The sequence below is a fragment of the Cordyceps javanica genome, chromosome 6, assembly GCF_051103115.1.
Source record: "Cordyceps javanica chromosome 6, complete sequence".
NCBI classification, from domain to species: Eukaryota; Fungi; Ascomycota; class Sordariomycetes; order Hypocreales; family Cordycipitaceae; genus Cordyceps; species Cordyceps javanica.
The window spans coordinates 752,576-775,807 of NC_139300.1; the positions used below are offsets into that span (position 1 = coordinate 752,576).

A 23,232-nucleotide genomic window follows, 5' to 3' on the forward strand; every position below is an offset into this window, starting at 1 on the left:
TGGGCGCCAGAGGGCAGATGCAAGGCCTAGTCGGCACAAATAAGGCTGCAGGGGTAGCCGCACGAACCAACCTGGCGCTGAAGTAGAAGTAGGAGCGCCACAAATTGGCGGAGCGGCTTGTCACTGCAGACGTAAATCGCACTTGCATCATGAACATGTCACGAGGCACCGAGCTTTCCCGAGCATGCAAGAGAGATCATGTAGGTTCATGTCTGTTCAGGACCGATGCCGCTCGTAGGGCAGAGGGCAAGTCCAGGAGTCTCCCCGGTAAGCGGTGCAGTCCGATTGTAGGTGCAATTGCGGCGCGACCTAGCCTCATTAGAATGAGGGGGGGAAAAAAGCCCGCGCAGCTCCTGCGTTGTGTTATGGGTCAGCGCCCGACTCGCCAAGTATAATCCATGAATGTATAGGGACTAGGCTGGCCTCACTCTGCGTCTCCGCAGCACATCGGAATTCGCTTCCAGGTCAGTCGTCAGCATTTTATGACTTTCTGCTTAGCGGGCCAGTCCCATAATAATGCCCCGCTGTCCACCCTGGTACTTGTTCGCAACACTCTGCAGAGGGAGGAGGCTGGGCAGACACTCATGCGGAGCCAGAATGGGAGAAGCTTGGGGCTCCCTGTCAAAATGCTTCTCAATCAGCTTAAATACCCCCGCCCCGAACTTCAGCATTGCCTGGTTTTTTCTCTCTCTGCAGACAGAGTGGTTCACACTCTTGTCCACAGTGCCTACATGTCATTCATGATGGTTGAGACCTGTTGCCTGAATCAGGCCGGCTCAACTGTCGACATGCAGTTTGGTGGTTGAGACCTGTTGCCTGAATCAGGCCGGCTCAATCACCAGACGGATTCGGCCTGCATGTCATTCATGATGGTTGAGACCTGTTGCCTGAATCAGGCCGGCTCAACTGTCGACATGCAGTTTGGTGGTTGAGACCTGTTGCCTGGATCAGGCCGGCTCAATCACCAGACGAATTCGGCAGTGCTTGTATGCCATCTGCTCTTTTTCCAGTACGTGGCTGTGGCTTCACGCGCCCTACTCGTCTGGTTTTTCTGGGCATTTTTTTTTTTTTACGCACCAGCAATAGCTGTGTGTTTTTTTTTTTTTTTAAATAAAGGATCAGTTTAACTTGCTGAAGTCAGACGTACAAGACCGTGATACCCTTGTTTCCTCTTGCCATACATGTCTACTAGTGCTGTACCTACCGGGAGCTAGTCCGATGCTAACGTACTGTATGAAAAGTGAAAGTGAACTGCTCATGAGTAGTCACCCTTTGCTAGCCCCCCCTAAACCTCCCACGGATAACTGGTCACAATACTTGGAAGACTCGTCTACCGCAACGTAAATCCGGCCTTGCCATGGAGCGGCATTGTATGGGCAGCTGTATGATTTCGAGTCAACAGTATCGTTTTCCACCACCCAGAAGCGTGACTGGATCGACATTCATCTCGAAGCAAACGACACCTTCGCTCCCATTGTCACTACCCTAGACTTGTTCAGCAGTTCCTTGCTTACTACCGCAACCCCTGGCGTGTGCTGCGAACGCCTGTTGTGAGGTTTCTATGTCTGGCACAAGCAGCAGCTTTTCGCCTCTCATTTCGCAGCTCGTGTTGTCTGCGCCCGCTACTAAAGTGGCATGAGGAGCAGCTTTCTACGCCCTCGGTAAGTGCACAGTGAAGACCCACCACACAAACCGCGGTCTTCTGCTTTCCATTCGCGCCGTTCAACATGAGGAGTGGCTATCTGCTGTCTGGCGCAAGCCCCTCCGAACACGACATACCACGAAGGGAGCTGTTGTCTCCTCTCATCCTATAATCATGTAAATAGGAAAGCAGTTTCTAGATTTTGTCTCTGGAGAATATGTCCAAGCACGAGCTCTCATCGCGGCGCGCTTTTTTTCTGCTGAAGCCATCAAACGTTCGGCGGCCACAAAGAAACGAGGCCTTTCCTTGGCAAACCTAATCAGACTGCTGGGGGCGGAGGGAAACATCCCTGCATTTTTTGTCCACCAGGATGCATCCTCACTTTGGCATGTCACGCAGCACTGCCCTGCGGGCATGACCTTTCCGGACCTGAACGCGATGGTAGGCATGCACCGCGGATAACGCACACGCGCCAGGCCTATTCCTAGCTAACTATGGTGCAGGCTCTTATGAACGAGGAAGCCGATAAGAGCGTTAATCAGGGCGCATTGAGACATCATGGCAACAAACGGAAAGCATTGGTCCGCAGGTGGGGTCCTTCTATACGGGCGAAGACTCTGCGGCTCGAGCAGATCGAGGGCCTCGGTGCGCTATCCCTGTAGCAGGATCCATCCGCTGGTTCTTGGCACCTGAATGTGCATTGCCCGGCTGGCGTGAGGCGTTGTAAACAGATCGCAGAAGTCGTTTCTGCGAGGTATGCCGCACCGCGTCGAGTGCTGGCCGTCGCGCTGGGGCATGACCATGGCAACTGCAAGTGAAAAGCACGTGCCGCGACACATTTGGCCGTCTGGTACTCTATGTCTCATCGAAAAGGAGCCTGCAAGCACAACACAAGAAGCCACACGAAGTGCGGGGTACATTCATCCTGCATGCGTGATGCCTCATCCTGTTCGCTATCGTGCGTCGGTAGCCCACCATCGTTTGGTAATTTGACCAATCTGGAGTCCGAATTGACGAATAGACTGGCAAGTGTATGTGCAGCGAACCCAATAGCTGCAACATGTTGGGGCGGAGGTAGTCCATCCTCGTCCGCAACACTATTCGCGTACTGGCACGGTAAGTTGGACTTTTCGCAAAGATCTACACGAAGTTCATATCCCCTCATATGTACACACCGTTCTTCGCATCTACGACTGGAGCATCATGAGTGACATAGTAAGCTGTCCAACTCGCGCGATCAAAGGTCAACAGTAGCATTAACACTGGAGCGCGCAGCACCCCGACCTCGCGCATATTTCTGATGTCATTATAAGTATGCGACGCGAAATTGGGATACTGAAGGCCGAAATGACGGAGCGCTTTGATCAAAATGTAGTAACCGCGGCTGCGTTGCACGATCGCATTCAGCAGGCAGAGAAGAACCTCATTACGCACTGTGATATCGACGCACTAAAGGATGGCATCACTCAGTCGCGAAACGTCCTAAATGCCGTTGCCACTGATGTTGGCGCATGCCGTCACGGCGTTCAGACGATCAAAGACGCAATCGCAACGTGCAAACAGGCTGTAGAGGAATCGCAGCTGCATTTACGGGACAGAATCAGCGACGCGCAAACCGGCATAAAGCAGGCAATAACGACAGCTCGACAGGAACTCGGTGCGGGAATCACCACACTACAAGACAGCCTTCTTGATGCCGTTGGTGGAGTAGCGCGCGAACTGGGCAAGGGTATAAAGACTCTAAATGAGGCTGTCGCGAGCGTTGTAGGCGGTTTCGGCGATCAACTCAGTGAGGTGTGCGAGGTCATCATCACTCAGACTAGCCTTACCCGTGCACCATCTCGCGAGGTGCTTGATGGCAAAATGCATGAGATGCGGGATATCATCGAACACACGAACACTTCTTTCCAGAACCTGCCGCGAACTCTAGAAATCAGCCTCGCCGAAGAAATGAAAAATGCTGCTGCCGTCGCGTGCGACAACACGACGAGGGAAGTCCAAGAGAGGCTGAAGAACCTGTATGAAGAGTTGTGTGACAGGATTCAGGACGTTCAGCTTGAGATGCGGGCGGGGCACTTTAACAGCGCTGCGCGTCTGGCAAACAAGCTATCAAGCTGCTGCACGAGCACAATCGTTAAATTGCGAGGGATCGACAACTTGCCCATTCGTACTCTTGCAAAGACTTATGCTGGCCTACAGGATCTTCAAGGTGAGCATCACACAGATCACAGAAGATGGCAGAGAGCGAAAGGTCAGTCACGACTACGATCAAGTTTCTGATTGTCGGCGTCTATAGGAAACATCGATGACATTCTTGAACGCTTGCAACTGAACACAAACGTCCCGTACGCAAAAAAACGCCAGCAGCTCAAAGTATACTTGGGTCTGCGAAAGTAGCAATGCCGCCAGCCGGTTTTTTTAATTGATAAAAATGTTCATTCCTAAGCAGCTCCGGAGACTGCATGCCGAGGGATGTTTGGCTTAACCACGAGAACACTTTGGCTCCCGAAGCATGCAGGGTCCTGTATTCAGACCCCAGAGCAAACGCGCTGGTTTGCCTCCCCCCACCCCAGCCTTGGCAAGGTTTTCTCAATCGTCCTGTCCTAGTACCGCACCGCAGTGGAAGCGATGCCACGGCGCCCCTGCTGCTGCGCTCTGCAACGTGGCGAAATCATAATCTGCCCCTTTCTGCAGTGACACCGCTTATTCCTAATTCTCTCTCCGAAGCGCAAGCAGATCTCCCTTGCTGGCGGTGGGATTCGACAGCCTTTTCAAATATTCTCGGCTATCTTGATGGACGACGCCAGCAGCGCCTGCCGGGAACAGCAGCAGCCGAGACAACGGTTCTAGACGATGTCTGACAGTCAACGGTTATTCTAGGAGTTTCCGTGGTGGAACAAGGTGGGTCACGCTTTCAGCTCAACATATCGATCACTGTGTCTACCAACACTTGCAATCCCATTCCTCATACATAGAACATTTCAGGTCTTTTTTTGCATCTCCTTACTGAAATTTTGATGTGATACTTTCTTTCCCGCCAAAATGAAGTCGCGGCTTTTCCGACTTCTTGTTAACCAACATCCATCATTCCTACATTCATTCATTCATTGATTTATTACGCCCGGTGGCTTCCAGCCAATAGGGCTCACTAGCTATGTCTAGGTACATGTTAGACTGCTCGCGTCTTCCGTTCCACTTATCCCTAACCATTCCTGAACGTTTCCACTTGGTCTTTCTACCCCACCACAACAGCTCGCATGCCGCGTTATTTATTAATGATGGCTAACTAGCTTGAAGGCTATTCTCCAAGTGTTCGGTGTCCAGCGACCGAAGCGTTGCTAGTCATGCTCGCGGTGAGTGTGGCTGTGGTATGATGAAAAGGCTATCGTAGTTCTTTTGCTTGTCAATTTTCGAATCGTCCTGTGGCGAGTGTGAATTGTATCGTGGCTCCCATGTTTGGTTTCCATTTCGGTCCGTCTGACGCCGACTTTCCTCCTAGTCGATGGGACAAATCATCCCATCTCGTGCTTGTGCATGCTCGTAACTCTTTTCGCTGCTTGTCCCATTGCGGGCACCGTAAAAGAAAATGTTTGACCGTTTCCCTCGCCTGTCCACACGCGCATCGCTCCGAGAGCACTGCTTTGATTCGGTGGAGATAGCCGTTCAGTCTTGCCATGTCTGTCCTCAACTGAGCGAGTGCTGAGCGCCCCCTCCATGACCATTCCTCATAGATCTCGCGTGTATGGCTTCCAGGTAGTGCCGATGGCCTTGGAGAAATGTCCAACCCCTTCAGGTATGCATCGTTCACGTCTTAGACTTCTTCGCCCGTTGTTCATTGTCGTTGTCTTCATCACTGGAAATGGAACCTCGGGTACAGCGCCTTGCTGCGTAGCATCTTCTGCTTGTCTTTTGGCCGCTTGCAGCAGCTTGTTCTTGCTCGGCGAGTCCCATCCCATAAAAACGGTGTTGGTTTTGCCGTTCAGCTTCTCTCCCGAGTCGTAGATGCATGTGATGAATTCTTGTCCTGATTGCTGATAAGGTCGACTCAGTGCTGCCCCCGCTCCCTTGTTGCGCGAGAAAACTGCGATATTTTGACGATTGCTGTCGGGTAGTTAGAAAGCTGCCTGCTTGGACTGGTTGCGTTCGGTATTCTTGCTGTAAATGACTCCCCCAACTCCTACCATGCCGTTCCTCGCCGAGCTGCTTACGGCAACAGCTATCGTCCACCTGCGCATATCTCGTCGGTTGTGTGGTCCCTCACTGTTTTCAGGCGAGCCCTTCAGGGCTTCACCGGAACCGGGAGGATGGTCTCCATCTGCCGTAGCGGCATGCCTTTCAACCTCTCTGCCACCTGGTGCAGAGGCGATCGAAATTTCGAATAGAACTTTTTGATGCGTTTCGTAATTCTGCTGAGTGGAATCGTTCCCGGCAGTGTATGCACCTCTATCCAAATCTTGATCGCTCGCTTCCAGAAACGCTCACGCGCGCTCACAATGTGTGCTTCGGCCTCCGCCACAGATGTCGCTACGGTCATGAATATGCCAACAAGAGCTTGCGCTCCCGCTCTCCGGACACGGTTGATTGGTCCTACTAGTTTATCTTTGTAGGCGTGCATCCAGACATTGGATGCATAGTCGACTATTGGGGTTACCGTGGCTGCAAACAACTGCCGGGCCGTCGTTGCCGACAATCCTCGCAATCTCTTCAGTTCCATGGCTGCTTCCATGCCCTTTGGCGCGACTTCCTGAACATGTTGTCTAAATTTGAGCCGCGTATCCATAATAACACCTAAAATCTTGGCTTGTTCTTTGGGCTGTATCGACTGTTCTTTGATCACGATGGGCGTTACGTTGGCCTTGCGTGCGTTCCGAGTAAAGTGCATGATTGCCGTTTTCTTTGCGTTGAAGGTCGCTCCGCTCCGTCGTTCCCAATCCTCTGCGTGTTCAACAATCGCCCGAATTCCCTCCAGATTGCTTTGCACCGTAGGCCCGGTGACCCAGGCTGTGGAATCGTCAATAAAAGCGATTGCGCCTCCGTTGGCGTCGATCCGCCGCTGAATCAGATCCGCATTGAAAAAGAGGTACGCGACAGGAGACAGGGGAGAACCCTGCGGCAGTCCTGTCTGGTCCAAAGCTTGCACTTCGGAGTCTTTTCCGTTGATTGGAATCGATGCCGTTCTGTCCGAGCAAAAGGCGGCGACCCAGCGGACAATCTTCTCCGTTATGCCCCTCGCTCTCAGCCGTTGCAGCAGTCGCTCCTTGAATACGCCGTTGTATGCACCCTTCACGTCAGAACTGACGAGAATTAGCACTCGTCCTCCTCTCCAGGCTGCATAAACTTGTTCTTGCAACAGTACAAGTGCCTGCTCTGCCGACCGTTGCTTGCGCCCTCGAAAGTGATTGGTGGGAAGCAGACGAAACGTTTCCACCACATAGGAAACTCTCTCAGCAATGACCGATTCTAGTACTTTGCCCAATGTGCACAGCAATGATATCGGCCGCCACGCCCCTGCAACAACGTAGTCCTCTTTGTCGCTTTTCTTGAGCGGGATGATCTTCGCGTGTCGCCATTGATGCGGCAACACACTTTCATCGGGGAGGCCTGGAACAACGCCAGAACCTGACTCTCAGCGTCGCGTACACTGGCGAGATGGCGGGTCACGAGCTCGCCATGGCGGGTGTCCTCCGGCTCGTGCCGCGGCTCAACGGCATGGTCCACCCCGCGACCTGGCTCGAGACCAACTCCATCCTCGACGCGCTCGCGCCGCCCCGGTGTCGGCACAGCTGCGGTCACTATCTTAAGAAACTCACGTGAGACGTTGCCGAGGCCGTGGTCAAGTGCGTCTCCGACGCGTCAGCGCCTGCGGGCCACGGCCCCAGCGTGGCGGTCGCCTTTTCATGCCTGGACGGGGCGAATTTAGACTTCGACGAGGAAGCGATGGCGTACTCGCGCAAGGGTGCGAGCTGGATGTTGGAGGTTCTCGGGCAGTGGGACGTCGCTGAAAAGAACGGCGAGTATATGGGCTGGGTGGACGGCGTGGTGGAGGCTATGAGTGCGCACTCGTTGCGGAACGGATACGTCAAACTCTTGACGTGTTGCGGCGCGCGTTGGCTTTCGTACGTGTATGGGTCGTCTGCCAAGTGGGAGCGGCTGTGCGCGCTCAAGAACGAGCTTGATCCGGGAATCTGCTGTGCTACAAGAACAAGGGGAGAGCGCAGTTGGCACTGATTGAGAACAGATGAGAGAATTTGGTGCGATTTGGTACATAATTAGAATGGATTCAGAGCTCATAATTCGTCTAAACTACAAACACCTAGCTGCCTCGTGTCAATTTTCTCAACTGCGGTGCCAGAATTTCAGTTTCGAGAGCTTCGAATTTGGACTCGAAGTGGGGAGAGAAGGCTGACGATGTACTGCCCAAATGCGAGGTGCCAGACAGAAAAAAAAAAGGCGGTGGTGAAGAAAGACGGGATGGTCATCGTAAAAACTGAGAAGCTGCATCTCTGCTTGAACAGCTATTACATGGCGGCAAGCAAGCCGAAAATCCCGCTCAATGTTTTCACTACTTCAAATTGCATAATTGCTGTAGAAACTGAGCGACGTTGCCGGGAGATAACCTTTTCAGCACCGCAAAAGGAGGGCTCTAGTCTCTTGCTATAGAGATGCCGCTGAACAAGAGCGGTGTGGTGCTTTGACGATGCATGGGACGAGCCACTGAATAGGGCACACACCACACTCCCGCGAATGAGGCAAGGCTGCTTGCTACGGAGCCACGATGGCTCCACTAGCCATGGCTCGCCAGCCGCACGCTGATGTCTCGGGTAACCAAAGCTCCGCCCCAGTGTCAGAGACATGGCCCTCAGAATGTCTGTCACCGACGCTTTACAGCCTAATCTGAGAGAGAATATGGCCAAAAGTCTAACGCATAAATATACCGGGCAAATGAATAAGGGTTATTTGCAAGCACCGGATCCTCTCAAAACAGGATGGAGGCAAAACAGGATGGAGGCCGACGCTGACTGAGCAGCAGACGGGTTCATCTCAATAGATAGCAGTCACAACAGGACATCGTTGTCGACGCCGCTCACCCCAACCCTTGCTACACGACGCAAGCATCAACCTGCGCAACGGGAGGTCTAGTTGCTTTGCGATGCCAAGAAGCAGATTAGCGTTTGAGAGTATCTCTAGATCTGCATGCTATTGCCTGGTTGGGCCGTTACTGTACTTTTTGGGCTACTGTTGGAGTATCCCCGCCTTTTGTCATTTTTCCCCCACAGAGTCTGATCCTCAGCTCACTAGATTGACAGGAGTATCGCCCAAATGATTGAGCAATTAATCGTAAAATTCGCTCCCCATAGAACCCCCCTTTTGTTTTACGGCGCCTTATCGCCCTGCCGAGAGAGAAGAGAGGAGAGACTTGATTATGCGGCCGCAAATGTTGGGAGGCGGATGAACAAGCATGTTGTGGCGCGCCAGCTTCTGCGAACCAGCCACACTTTTTGATATCCACACCAGCGACGAGGCGCCAAACCTCGTACACCTCGTTGCGAGATCTTCGCCCACATTGAGACCTTTGCTTGCGCCCCGGAAACCCCGTGCACGACCTATAGCGATAGTGGGGCAGCGGTCCGGCCGCCTTTCGATATTTTTAAAAGGCGAGGCTATCTCTGAAACTACTCATGCATCTACCAAATCATTCTTTCCCTGCCGCTTCATCTTTCTACCCTCTAGGACAGTGCCTCGCGTGGTTCGACGCGCGCACCCCGGACTTGCTCAGTTGTGATAGACGTTGGCCTGCGGCATCTTCAACGCGGCTGCTTACGTCCCCCCCCTTTTATTTTGTTCTACGTTGCAGTCGTGGGCCTGGCCACGCATTGCAGCAGCAGCGGCCAAATAGCCGTGGCCGTCGCGGGTCCAAAAGGTTCTGTACGGAGACTTGATATAACGTTCTTGTCCCACAGTTGCAGTGCGCATCATGGCGGACAGCGCGGAAGCGGCGCCAGAGAAGAAGCGTAACAAGCTTGGATATCACAGAACATCAACAGCGTGCAGTAAGCCTGACTGCTCCCTTCTTTGTCGGTGGCTCGTTGAGGACCGCATGGTAGCTCGGACTGCCGGAGCTTCGCTCAATAACTGACCAAAGCTGTGACTACAGGCCATTGCCGACGGCGAAAGATTCGCTGCATCGTGCCTTCGGAGTCACAAAACTGTTGTATTAGCTGCATACGACTCAGAAGAAATTGTACCTTCGTCCCTGTTGACCAGAAAACCCGGATGAAGTCGCGGAAGCCTACCAGCGAAGGAATTATCAGCTCGACAATGTGCTCGCAATCCTCTTTGCCTGTCCTAGGGCCTGGAAACACCGTCATCATAGCATCGGAATCTATGTGCGACTCTCTTGAGTATGGTGCCCCTGCCATTGGCTATTCGAGCGTTAGATGTGAAGGTTTGTTGACTCAACCTAAGCACTCCTGCAGCATAGGAGTCAATAAACTGATCATGTTAAAAACATTCTCAGATATACCGATTTCTACCGGGCAGAGGTTGAGTAGAAACCCTGCATCGAGCGTCGCCTGGGCTTTCACTGAGCCACACCCATCGACTCTCCCTGCATTTTTGAATATAGATAATTCCTGGCGTTTATCTAGCAGCGAATCCAGTTCTGAAGAACAAGCATTACCCTTTGGCGCTGATTTACCATGGTCGACTTGGTTGGCGGCAACACCCGGAGCGCCGCAGCTAACAAACTGGAATTGGGATCTCCGTATATTTCCGACGCTGCTGTGACTTCCCAGTGATACCTCGGTGTAACGGGGCGGAAGGCATTTTGACCTTCTGTCTCAGGACCAGGCTATATGCGAAAACAAGTTGTCACCCGCGGCTGTACCTAAAGTTTTGGGGGGATTTTGTTAACTAACCTGTCACAGCGTGGATCGCTTCGTGCTACTCTGCAACAAAATGTCATGCGAAAGTGGTTTCGGCTGTGTTGACCAAGATCACATACACGCAAGACATACCTTCACGCCGAGGAGTTTCTCAGCACAAGTTTTGCAAGAATGGACTGGAGAAAAAATAACAGTTGTGGCGATGGCTGTGTTGATAGTGTAGCAGCTAGCTATTTTGTCATGGCCAAAGCCATCACATGTCCTCCGAAGACGACATGAATAAGCTGAGACCGTCTCCCATGTCGCCTCAGATTGCGTTCTGTCCCTTCCTTCGTAGATAAAAAACCGGCTGAGGCGCCTCAATTCGTGTATGAGGCGGAAATCTACTCAGCTCCTTTGTGCAGTTTCAGCAAATGCGCCACCAACTGCGCGGTATACTGACCAACGTCCTCGTGAACTGCCTTTATTTACCCAATCAAGCGCAACCCTTCATCATCCAAGTGTGCTGTCGTGGTATCATTAATTGCTTGTGTGTTGCCGTTGGTAGGCGGCACCCCCACGTTAAGTCCTGCCGTGCCACGCTGTCTTGGGCTGCTTGCTACTGTCTTGTCTGCGAACCGCGCGGTCTACCCTGTCTGTTTCCACGGTTAGATAATCACACCATTTTCTGCCGTTTGTGCTTTCAAGTCGTCATAGTTCGCTTTGCAGATTGCCATGAGTCGTCTTCCCGACTTCAAAGACGTCTCTTGGTATTTGCCGCTGCTCCATTCTGCCGCGATGATCTTCAAAGCCGCGGACGTTAGTCTTGCGAAGTATGCCGGCGACAAACATATGCATATATACGCAGGTACACTTCTTTATGAGAAACAAACAACTCCTGTAATTGACTCGCAAAGCGTACTGTACATATCTTTATCACAAAAAGACATCAGCCAAGTACCAGAATCTTCTTGAGTACCGCCACCATTGTCTAAACAACGGTGAGCAAGAGAAGAGGGGCGAGAAAGAATCGGCTACGTCAAGGCGGTAGCATCACTTTAGCTGAAGGGCAAGCCCTCCAAGACCCAATTGACATTGAGCAGCAGAAGACGCTGGTAGATCGGCGCTGCCACGGGCGCAAGCCAAGGAATGAAGCCAAAGGCAGGCGATGCGGCACATGTGGAAAGACCGGCCGCAATCCACGCGCTTGTTGAAAACGATGCGCAAACGCTGAAGAAGGAAATTCGGACGAAATTAATGTATTTTGCATGCTGACACGATAATATGGTAGATCCGTTGCCCATGGCGGTGCGGAGTGGCCCGCTCGCTATGCTAGTCCGCTCACTATGCACCTACGTTAAATACATGAACACCGACAGAGTATTATAGTGTGAAGGGGAAAATAGACCCCAAGACATATATCTTGAGGTCTATAGCCCTGGGATTGGAGCAACAACATCCTAGCTATTTAATAATAGCAGCGGGCTAGAGTCACCAATCACCACTAACCCACATCCATTACGTCTGTTGCCACACGCCAGAACCGTTAACAGAGATCGCAGGGTCAATGAAAGGAGGATCAATAGAGCCACTGATTGCAGTGTTGTCATCCAGCGTGAGTAAAAACTTCTGAATCCCAAGCACACCACCGTAGGAATGTGTTCCAGTTAAATTATCCGGAGAAGCGTAGTTTAGAACAACTTTTGACGCTATGAACGGAGGAACAGACGGGTCGATGTTCGCGCTGAACGTTGTTTGAAGATCACCAAGAACGAAAGTTGCGGTGATTCGGTCTGCAGAGTTGCGAGACAAAGTTCCGTTGGCAGTAGACATGATAAATCGTAGTAAATCAAGATGGTGGTATGTAGACAGTGAGTATGTCCTAGGTGATTGATTGTATGTGACCGAGAGCGCACTTCAGTGTATCAATGGGGGCCTACCTCCTATTTATGCCAGAGTGCTGATCTCACTGTAATGCTTTATGAAAATGACCTGGATAGACCTGGTAGTGTACATATCTAATCAAGACAAGATCAACCGCCTGATGTGGATTGTGGCTGGCTGAACGAATGCCTGTGCAGCCGAGTACCAAGAAACATGGCCACTTCTGGCCGCCATGATCTCGCTCAATAGATTGAAAAAAAAAATTCATGCATATAAGAAATAAATCCATATTAATAGCTCATACAGTGAACTGTTTGGTTATTAATACCATTGATAATAATTGTATTATCTTGTTCTTTACCTACTATAGTAGCGAAAGGTGTGGTGGTCGTCTCGTAGTAGTCGTGTAGAAAGGGCCAAAGTGGCTATGTTTTGAATGGTACCCATATGTCAGGATACCGGCGGGATCCATATATGCCTAACGGTTGTATCACGGGAAGGCTGGGAGCTTTATTGGCGGCGGACTGCGACGCTCAGGTATGCAGCGCGATCATGCATGAACCTATTCAGAGTGGAATTAACGATCAGCGGGCGCGTGAAATCCCGCGCACTGGCAAATCGGCCGGTTGGGCGGATCACTTTATGTTGGCAGTTCAGCCCGGTGTCTGGATAGATGTAGTAATGCCCTGCGGCTGGCTGAATACGCCCGATCAGCTGAACATCTAGTCATGGAGCCGTTGGAATTGATGATCCGTTTCTGCGTTGTGGGTGGAACGCGCCATATTGCTTCAATACACTAATCGGTTGATGCAGTTCGCGCCTCTTGCTAATGAATGAGCTTCTGTACCCGTGGAGGCTTGATGAAACGGGCCGAAGCAGATGGAGGCTAACGCTTTTGTAGACAGGAAGGGGAACGCTGTACAGGCAAAGTTGCTTTCGTTTTCGCTGTGCAGAATTGCGCTGATGGCCGACAGGTTAGCTTGCCATGATGACTTTGTGGCTGGCTGAAAGAACCCGGGATTAACTGTCCGGCGCTATATGCCACCATTGGGAAGTGATGCATATATCAAATTCAGATGCATAATAGCCCTTATCATTTCAGCTCCATAGGCATACAGTCCGAGTCCCAGGAGCCTGTTGTCGTGAAGGATATAGTAGTTATGACCAGCGTCGTATGCCACCTCTTCCGGCGCCCGCCGCCGATACCCATATTGTGGGCTCGGATCACATATGACACAAGCAGAAGGACTTTTGTTGAGTTGCACAACCACAGCTGGAACATACTTAACGAGTACGACCGATTCGACAGATACGTTCGTCACAGAACGTTGGTCGCCACAAACTGGGAGAAAGTCCGAACCCTCTACAACTATCTGCGTGAAACATATCACTACTATGCTGTCACTTATTCATTCTGGACCTTGTTATTATTCTGCGCAAAAGTAGCTTCCGGTCCCCACACTCTGTTCTCAAATCGGCAACATAGTAAAAGAGCATGCATGCATCACAAAACCTCCATAAAACCGCCGAATCTTGATAAAAAAAACCATCGTTACTTGGGTAATAGAGAATTCCATTACAGTACTAAAGTTCAATTTTTAACTCATTTTCTTGTTAATATCAGATCTTTTGGTCGTGGTGAAATTTAACTACAAAGTATCTTGAGAGGAAGCTACTTTTGAGCAGAATAATAGTATTTACCAGTTGGTAACTGATTATGCATTTAAGGCGATGCCCGTTTAATGAGCGAGGTGTTTCCCTACATTAGACGTAGGGTAACACAAACACGTTGGATCCGTGCAGATTTTACTCCACGAGACCCGCCATGTCTTATAATGTTCACATACTCTTCACCGTAAAAAAACGAAAAAGAAAACTCGCCACACTGCGCGAGCGTGGTTGCGGCGACATGTACACTCTACACTGCGCATTAACCTCGCTTCATCCTCAAGCCGGAGTGTTTGTATTGCTAAGGGATAGCATAATATGTGATAAGCCTCAACAGTGTTGAAGAAAACATGTCCACGAGCGAACTGCCGGAGCTAAACTCGCTTGGGGCGCTACGGTCTTCCCATGAAATGGCGAGTAGTTTCCCCGCCCACTATCAGTCCGATTACCGGTACACAATGTTGAAAGCACAAGCCGGCAACCTTGCTCACACGATGTTGACCGTATCCGTAATAGTAACTGCGTGTGTCCAATGATGTAATATGACGGTACGTCGTATCGTGTGCTGATTATATGTTTATGCAGAGCCCTGTCACGCCGCATAGCAGTCCTCGGCGGCAAGAGCTATCATCGTACTGCCAGCTGCATGTGCTCAGCCATCTGACTGTACCAAGACGATGACAGCGCACATCAGCATACGTGGGTCTACATATCCAGGCAGTGATCAACAGCGGCCTGGGTACGCCTGGGCTTAGGAGTCGATTTGAGATGCTACATAAATAAAAAGTAGCTCCTTCTCCTCCTCCGCACTTCCACAAAAATTATTTCGTTCCTTCCTTCCGACCCGCTAGTTCTAGTCCCGTAAGATTGTTCTCCCTCCCTTCGCTCCTACTCCTACATCTGAGGCTGACGTCCGTTTTGACTTACGGAAGGCTTTCGAAATGCGGCTTTCTTGGATTGTCGGAGGACTTTTCATGTCCAATCTGGTGATGGCTGCTGATACTCCAGGATGTAATTGCGAGGGGTGCATTAGTAAGTTACAACGTTGTTGCTTAAGTCACGATGACTGCTCTTTAACCCTCCGAACTCTCTATTTTATAGAAGACGGGGGCGTTTGCGAAATGAACGACTGCCCCACACGATGCTGTTCGAGGCAGGGTGTCAATATGGGGAATGATCTATGGCGTTGGTAAGACCCCTTACCTGTTTTCACGCGAGGTAGCAAGCGAATTGAGCTAAGATTTAGTACAGTATGGTTAGAAATGATTGTCCGGATTGTCGGGTGGGTTGCGTGACTGCTAGTTCGTCGCCAGATGGATGTACTACCACTCGTACGCAAACAGGGCTTGGTATTTCCAGTACGCCAATGGGATACAGTGTAACTAGTACGCTCATCGGATGTACTTGCTATAACTACGAACCGAATGTCGGGGAGCGGGCGTAGCCATAGTAGATGTGGCTGCTGATAGAGGCGGTCGGCGTTGGAGATAACAGGAAGCGGATCGGGGCCGGGCTCTGACTCGCTCAGTAGCGACCAAATCAGGCCCGGTTACCGGTTCTTACCCAATCCCTGTCCAAATTCATTCAGTGACCGGCCGCGCTTTCGTCAAATCTTACTCTGCTGCACGAAGACGCGTCCCAATTAACGCAAAACCTACCAGCCAACCAAGCATAGTGCCACATCGTGTGAGACCTTTAGAGTGCCGATTTGTCGGCTCGCGCTCAGCTGAAGCTAGAAGTACGCGCATCTCCTCTATGTCACTTGGTCGTTATACGAGGACCAAGGGGAGCGCCTCTGTCGTCGTAAGGTAGCGCGCTTCCAAGTAAGGAGAGAAAGACGAACTTCCCTCGTGGTGGCCTAGTCGAGCCTGCCGGGTCTGAAGATGCTGCTGGGCGAGACGCGCGCAGCAAAAAGCAATATGAGCGCACCAAAATTCATGTTTTTTGTGGTTGTTACGGGCTAGCGCCTGCAAAAGCCTCCATCACCAACAGCTGCTCACAGCCTTAAAAGTGGAAAAAGTTTCGCAGTTTAGCAGTTTCGATAAATGTGCGCGCCCCATGTTCTTGCTAGTTGCCCCCGGAACAGTCTCCCTGCCATCGTTCTCCAACATAGCAATGTCGCGCCGGATGGCCCCTGTCTGTCAGTATTTATACCCATCAGCAGGATCACGATGATGCAGCTATACACGTCTGCGGTTGCCGCCGCAGGCGCACAGCGCCAAAAAACGTTTGTCTCTTGGTCTTTGTACGGGATCCAGCGGGAGCCCTACTGCGGTGGCGATATTACTGAAAACAAAGGAAATGGATGAAGTGTTTTACGAGTAGCGCAAACTGCTCGGGCTAGATACTGTACAGAGCGCGCCAGGCTTGTACACCATATGCGGCGTTACGTGTGCTTGTTGATCTTCGAATATCAGGGGTCGGCAATGCCTTGTCAGGCGTACTCACGAGAAAACGCCTTCGAGAGGTATCGCGGACATGCTTAACCTCAACGTCTAGTATCCCGAAGAGCAGGTCGTTGTGAATGCCCTTGTCCGACGCTTCAACAGATACCACTCCCAGAAATTACTGATTGAGTGGCTGATTGACGCCAATATCTCATTTCACCAGCCGGAGCACCGACGCCTTTACGGCGTGTTCGAGTATCTGAAACCATCGGTTGCCGTGATGAATGCGCACATCCCTCACGACACGGTACGCAGAAGGATCGTCGAACTTCACCGACGCAAAAAGTCGACGATAACCATCTGCGAGGGATTCCAGAACCCATCCACATATCATTTGATGGCTGGTGCTCCGGGAATTGGCACGCCCTGTACGGAATTCTCTGCTATGTTGATGGAAGTAGGCTACCGTCGAAGCTCGTCCTTGGATTGCCGGATCTCAATGTTCACAAACGGGAGCGAACATTGCAGCCCAAATCCTCGAGATCCTGGAGAGCTATTCTCGATAGTATTGGATACATCACATTCGACGATGCCGGCAAGATGGACACAGCGACGGATGAAATGCCAGAGGTGCTAGGGTTCGAACCACTAAAGCGTGAGGTGTGCTGTTTCGGTCACGTTCTCAACGTGATGGTGAAAGCGCTCTTGTTTGGGCACGAAGCCGAGATCTTTGAAGCAGAGATCGACGGCGAGCCCGTTCTCGACGCTACCAGTACAAAATTTTGCGGAAGAATGGCTCTATCGGGAAGCTCCACAACTTGATTCACTGCATTCATCGATCAGACAAAGTTATGTACCGGCTTCGTACGTTTTAGCAGGACTTCTTTTCGCAGTCGGAAAACCCTAAGATACGACACAAGAAGCCTATGGACGTTGTGCTCGATGATCTCAATCGCTGGCTCTCGACGCTTCGCACGATTTGTGTAGCGACGGGGGCTGAGCCGAGTTGAACGACTACTACACGAAGCTCGACAAGACGCCGGCATATTACGCCTCCGCCATTCTGAATTTTATCTCCCGCTAGAGCTATTTCGATAACACCTGGGCCGATAAATTACAGCTGGCCTGGCTGCAGGAGGCAAAAAAGCTCGTCGAAGATCTGTGGGAGAGTGAATACAAGACACTTTCGATTCCTGACACGCCCGAAAAGGAGCCTCTCTACAAGCGGCCGAAGACCATGAGAGCGTTGAAAAACCTCGCGTAGGGACGTAATTCCTGACCGAGAACTGGTCGTCCTCTACTACCTCGCTGGTAGGAGATCACGATAAGTACGACCGGTGGCTGACAAGCCCGGAATCACAAAGCGACCCATCTGTCACCAACCTGTTTCAGTACATACTGGTGGGGGAATGGAAAGAACACGCACGTCTGTCAAGATTGCTTCTCGATTTGCTGTCGATTTCTTCTGTGTCCGCAGAGTACGAGCGCCTCTTCAGTGGCGCGAGACGAATGATTTCGCCACAATGCAGTCGGTTGGTGGCGAGTACCATCGGGGCAAGGCAGAGTTCGAGGTTGTGCGTGAGAAATGGCCGGATTAACGCCATATATCCCTTATTCGATGTATCTGCGGATGCAGCGAGTAGCATCATACAGGGGCCGAACGAGGAAGTAGAGAAAATTCGGGGAGGTGAGCGTCAATCTATTCAATCTGCGTTTGAGGTTGTTCAATTCGACGACCAGAATGATGAATCAGCTTCAATTCAACTCAACGCATGCTTCAAGTGGAGGAAATTGAATGGGTCGCCAGCCTGGCTTGGATTCAAATAAGGATGTCTGCAGGGAGCCTTGCCAAGGTCACATCTCATTCTGGAGCCTGTCTCAGCACGCATGCATGTCTAGGACTATGATGCCTGAGTCCAGCTGAAGCGACACATAGGCCGCCATTGAAGTACAAGCCACCTTCGTTGATAAGACAAAATTGCCAGCAAATGAGGGCATCGACTGCGCGGACATCCAGAATTTTCTGGACAGATGGTTGAGCCAGTTCTGCTATGGCGGCAAGCCAAGCGGCCAAAATTTGACTGCTTGCCCAGTTCATGTCATGCATGTCTGAGCGCGAGCCCCAGCCACGCGTGCATTTGCAGAAGTAATCAGCAGTGTTTTTCCGGGACAGTTGGTTGCCCGCATTCGAAGCTATGCTGCGTTATTCTCAGCACTTCGCATTTGTTGCCCGCAATGCAGTTAGCTACTGCCAAATCACCATGCTCAGCCGTTCAACCACCCCAGGTCTACCCGATCGATATATCAACGCCACTTCACCCGGTAGAAATCGTTCTCACAAATTACTGCTGTCAGCATGACCGGTCTCAGGTCGCTCGTTCCTATGTAGGCTGAACTCTGAGAATGTCTGAGGTCGTGGCAAGTGAGGACTTCCCTTTGTTCCTGAAGCGCCCGACTTTCAGCAATAGACAAACGAACGCCTTCACATAACCAATTTTTTTCTTCCCCTCCGCCCCCTGCTGAGTTTTGCATTTGCCTCTCGTTGTTCGTTCTCCGTCTTCGAGAGGGCCGTCACCTCGGCGAAGTGGCTCGTGCCATACGAAATTGAAGTGGACGAGTCTTTCTTGATGCATATTAATACTTATTCGTCTTTGAATGTAATAAGTTTGACAACCTGCCTCTATTGGGTTGTTTGGGGTCTCGGAACCCAAACACCCAGTAGATCATCATCCTACTTGGCGGGGGCGTGCGTACCTTTACACGAAATCGTGCTTAAACATTCTTTGGATCAAATGGAATAATAACCGCGCCTCTGAAAGCCCCCTTGATATTTCCCCGTCATTGTGGCTTGATGCGCGGCCAAGAAACGCTGGTAGACGATCCACCTTTGGGATATTTGTGACGAGAGGCTGGTGGATACTTGATGAGTGCGCCAACATATAGGGCGTGAAAATTCCGGTCTTCCTGCAGAGGGCTTCAGATTCTGCACAACAATGGCTCTCAGTCTGCCCATGGTTTAGAAGGCATTACGCCCCGCGAATTCGCGATTTTTCAAAATGCCGATTCCATTTGAACGGTGGGCCAAGTCCCGACTCTCTCATTGATGCCCAGAATCATGGAAACCCCCTCCCTGGTTCCCAGTGGTTGAAGGGGAGAGATTCTATGGAGGTGGGTGGGGGCTAGCTCACTATGCATCTACCTACGTTCCTCTACGGCGACGGTCCGATCTCGCTTCTGTCAAAAGTAGCACACGATCACCCCACTGATTCGTCTCTGACCGCAATTCGTACCTTGTGATTGTGGTGCGCTGATCACTCCCATCATAGCTTTCTTCTTGTACATAACTTTTAAGGGTACAGTACATGCCAATACCGATGCCGATATTATTTCTTGGCCCTGCTGCCGGTAGCTAAAGGCCGTCCGACCACCTCCGATATGCAGGCACGCCCCGCATGCACCGAATGCCGTCGACGAAAGCAGAGGGTTCGCTTCGTATCCAATAGCCATCACACCAAGCGGCACGCTAGCTAATTCATTCACCACTTTAGTGCACAGGACTGTGGCCCTGCCGTCGCTGCCAGAAACGAAAAGTATCTGATCAGTGCAGATTTATGCAATCGTTCGCAGCGGCCGGCAAGTTTCGTGGCACGATTGCAAAGCGAAGCTGTGTTTACCAAGACGATGCTGTACCGGAAAGTTTTACAGCGGTTGACTTCCATTGTTTTAAGACGCTCGGATACATGCAATTCAATCCCTTGTTCTTCATGGCCTCCATAGACGTGGTACGTGGGACCTATATTTCCGTTCGTTGTTTGCTGCAAACCACTGCTTGGTGTTCAGCTCGAACCGCATCAAGACTACTGGTGGGCACCATCACGTAGCTCCTCAAATTATCTTTTTTCCCATGCATAAATTTCCGCTGACTATACTTTTGCTGGTGCTGCAAGTAGAACATCCAAAATTTTAAGCCCAAGCACTTTCTCAGAACCGCTGCAGATTGTCCTCAGCTACTGCGTGCAACGCAAGTACTAGGCTCGCGCACCACCATCGGTATGTCTAGAGTGTGCTGGTTTCTTTCCACGATGCGTCAACTAACGCGCGAATAACAGATGTTCTGGTTCAGAATTACATCGCAAACTGCTATTCCAAATTCTACATCGTATACCTGCCTTCTTTCCTCGAAGAATATTGCAACTGGTGGGCCAGTGAACGAGCGAGCGAAGCTCTTGAACTGCAATGGACTTGCCTACTTTTAAGCATTTGCGCCTGCTCGACTCAACATGCCGGACAGCTGCGAAACAAGCTCGAGATGGAATCGGGTGAACGTCTTGAAGTTTTGTCAAACAGGTACCATCGTTCTGTCCGCGAATTGTACAACGTCATACCTAGTAGCTGCTGCGACTCCATAACCAGCGTGCAACTGCTGATGCACTCCTTTTTGTGGTACAAGCGCGAAGCTCGATTTGTTCAAGCAAGGCACGTCCTGAATGTCGCTATACGCCTAGCACAAGAGCTTTGTACGTAGCAATATGAAGACGTGATAAGTGGCATACTAACATTCAAAGACATGGATAAGGAAAAAACAGCCGGCACGATGCCAGATTTTGATCTTGAAATGCGTCGACGTTTGTGGTGTCTACTCGTCACTTGGGATTGGTGCGTCTCCACTATCTGATACTTTCGGATCCTAGTTAACAAAAATGACTAGGCAGATCTCTTCTCTCCTCTCGAGATCATGCATCATCGACAGTTTCGACTGCGACGTTGGCCATCCCGATCTTGCCTTTGAGGGTCATTGTATTTCGCCACTACTACATATCAAGCTTCAGTTTATCTTGATCAACCAGCTGTCGCGCCGATTTGGTACAGTCATCGAGGTCACGGGGCCGCGCTTGGTTCAAGAGCACATGCGAGTGGTTCAAGAATGGATGGACTCTCTACCTCCTCAGCTCGATGCGCACAGCCCCGATGAGTCTCTCGATACGGAGCGCGAATCGCTTCCCATGCAGCGATATGTCCTGCTTATTGCAGGCTACCAAATGATGCTGGGACCGCTCCGCCCGTACCTATCCAGGCGCATGACACTGCAATCACCTGAGTACCAGTTGCAGCTCCGAACACAAGGCGTTGATTGTGCTTTGAAGTTGCTTCATTCAATTGGTTTTTTTCTCAAAAGTAAATACCTGCAGTCCGAGAACTTCCAAATCATGTTGTTCTCCGCCTTTCAGACATCCGCCACGCTATGTTCCGCCGTCCTGTACGATGAAGTCGGCTGTCTAAGCCGACGCGAAGACATTATTAATGCTGTACAGGAGACTAATGCGTTAATTATGAAGCTATCAAAAGTCTCCAGCAGCGCTGGGATATTACAGAAGTTTATGGCTCGTATAACATGGCGTGTCGTTGTCGCTGCCGAGATGTGCCTGATTGGCCGTTACGGAGTCCCAGCTACAGAGAAAGGCGTTTAAGATGACATCCTTTCGCAAGTTAACGTATTGAAATTGATAAATCTTGCTTTAACGGATGAGTCGTGGTTTCATAATTCTATAATCATCTTTTGAGCCAAGCTCTGTTTAGCGGCGGCGATCAGAAGCACGACTGGGCTTGGATTTTGTCCATATATCTGGTAATTATGACAGACTTGTCTTCTCTTCTATACCTTGCTTGACCTGCTCGAGTATGCTTTTATCCACAAACACTCCAACGAAGCTTCCGAGGGTGCAAAGCTTAACGGATGGTGAAGACTGCTCTCGCCCTGCTGAAAGTGACGTCTATCCGCGCTGTTTTAGTTCACTCAGCCAAATCTCGTGTTTTTGCTAGTACTTAGTTCAGGATCACTCTCCGCGATTTCGTCCTCATACGGGTGATTTGACCTGAACGTCCATCATACCGCGTTGTGCCATGAAGCTGTCAGACAGGACTTCATGATAGAACTTGCACGGGGCAGCGCAGTCGATATCATCGTGGCTTTCAGAAAAGGAGCAAGCAGTAACATCTTAGCCAGTTGACGTTTAATTTGTGATCTTGGTCCCAGACAACGAATTAGAAGCCGACCAATTCACATTGACCCTTCCAACAGTCGCATTGTCATCCAAGTCGTATTTTCCACTCAGATCAATTTCCGAGTCAAAATGAACAATAACTGTTCCACTGAATTTTGAAATCGCTGAGGATGATTTGCCTGTGAAGGTTTTGGTGGGCTTGTTAGGGTCGATGATAAACGCCGCCTGAAAGTTACCATTTCCATCCCCTCTCAACTTCCCACTAGCCTGAAGGGACATCTGTACAGAGAATGAGCACGGTCTTCTAGGTAGTCCAACACTCTCCGAAAAAAAAAATTCTTCTTCCTTCGTTATGAATACGAACAGTGGTTTTCTGGAACTTTTTCTGTTATTTTTGACGAACAGACTTCGGGTTCTACATCGATCAGGCAAACAATTGTTTTGTGGCGAACTCAGTAGACCCTGACCCTATAGTTATTCGAGTGCCTGTCGGCGTGTAGGAGAGAAAACCTTGTAGACTGATTTCAAAACATATTCACACTACATGTACCTAAGGCAGCAGTTTCCGGAAGCCAAGGCTACAGCCCAGAGGTTTCTTGCCTCGACAATCCTACGTGAGTTCTCCGGCGTTCGCATGCCAGACCAATGAGATGAGATCTTCGCAGCATTCAGACTAAGATGGGAAATGATCATACCGTCCCATAGACACAGAGACAGCTGAACAACGGTTCGAGCCTCTAGATTCAGCCCCTTCAGCTCCTATCATCGCTAACTACCCGTCAGCT

At 50.7% G+C, this 23,232-nt stretch overlaps 5 protein-coding genes across 5 annotated transcripts; 4 read left to right on the forward strand and 1 right to left on the reverse strand.

Annotated features, from left to right (window-relative positions):
* Positions 1-2,845: 2,845 nt before the first annotated feature.
* On the forward strand, positions 2,846-4,039 carry V2A60_008683 (uncharacterized protein; the record flags this gene model as incomplete). Its single annotated transcript, XM_083259955.1, has 3 exons — positions 2,846-2,857; positions 2,918-3,851; positions 3,939-4,039. 3 exons carry the CDS (start codon positions 2,846-2,848, stop codon positions 4,037-4,039), a joined length of 1,047 nt encoding a protein of 348 aa, XP_083116081.1.
* Positions 4,040-5,921: 1,882 nt separating this feature from the next.
* Positions 5,922-7,075, reverse strand: V2A60_008684 (uncharacterized protein; the record flags this gene model as incomplete). Its single annotated transcript, XM_083259956.1, has 2 exons — positions 5,922-6,936; positions 6,999-7,075. The coding sequence occupies 2 exons, from the start codon at positions 7,073-7,075 to the stop codon at positions 5,922-5,924; spliced, it is 1,092 nt and encodes a 363-aa protein (XP_083116082.1).
* Positions 7,076-7,312: 237 nt separating this feature from the next.
* On the forward strand, positions 7,313-7,870 carry V2A60_008685 (uncharacterized protein; the record flags this gene model as incomplete). The annotated part of the gene is made up of 2 exons (XM_083259957.1): positions 7,313-7,415; positions 7,458-7,870. The coding sequence occupies 2 exons, from the start codon at positions 7,313-7,315 to the stop codon at positions 7,868-7,870; spliced, it is 516 nt and encodes a 171-aa protein (XP_083116083.1).
* Positions 7,871-14,215: 6,345 nt separating this feature from the next.
* Positions 14,216-17,709, forward strand: V2A60_008686 (uncharacterized protein; the record flags this gene model as incomplete). The annotated part of the gene is made up of 5 exons (XM_083259958.1): positions 14,216-14,245; positions 16,558-16,902; positions 16,974-17,201; positions 17,324-17,428; positions 17,530-17,709. The coding sequence occupies 5 exons, from the start codon at positions 14,216-14,218 to the stop codon at positions 17,707-17,709; spliced, it is 888 nt and encodes a 295-aa protein (XP_083116084.1).
* A 2,500-nt stretch (positions 17,710-20,209) lies between these two features.
* Positions 20,210-21,913, forward strand: V2A60_008687 (fungal specific transcription factor domain-containing protein; the record flags this gene model as incomplete). The annotated part of the gene is made up of 5 exons (XM_083259959.1): positions 20,210-20,227; positions 20,396-20,495; positions 20,555-20,962; positions 21,011-21,101; positions 21,154-21,913. The coding sequence occupies 5 exons, from the start codon at positions 20,210-20,212 to the stop codon at positions 21,911-21,913; spliced, it is 1,377 nt and encodes a 458-aa protein (XP_083116085.1).
* Between the last annotated feature and the right edge of the window lie 1,319 nt (positions 21,914-23,232).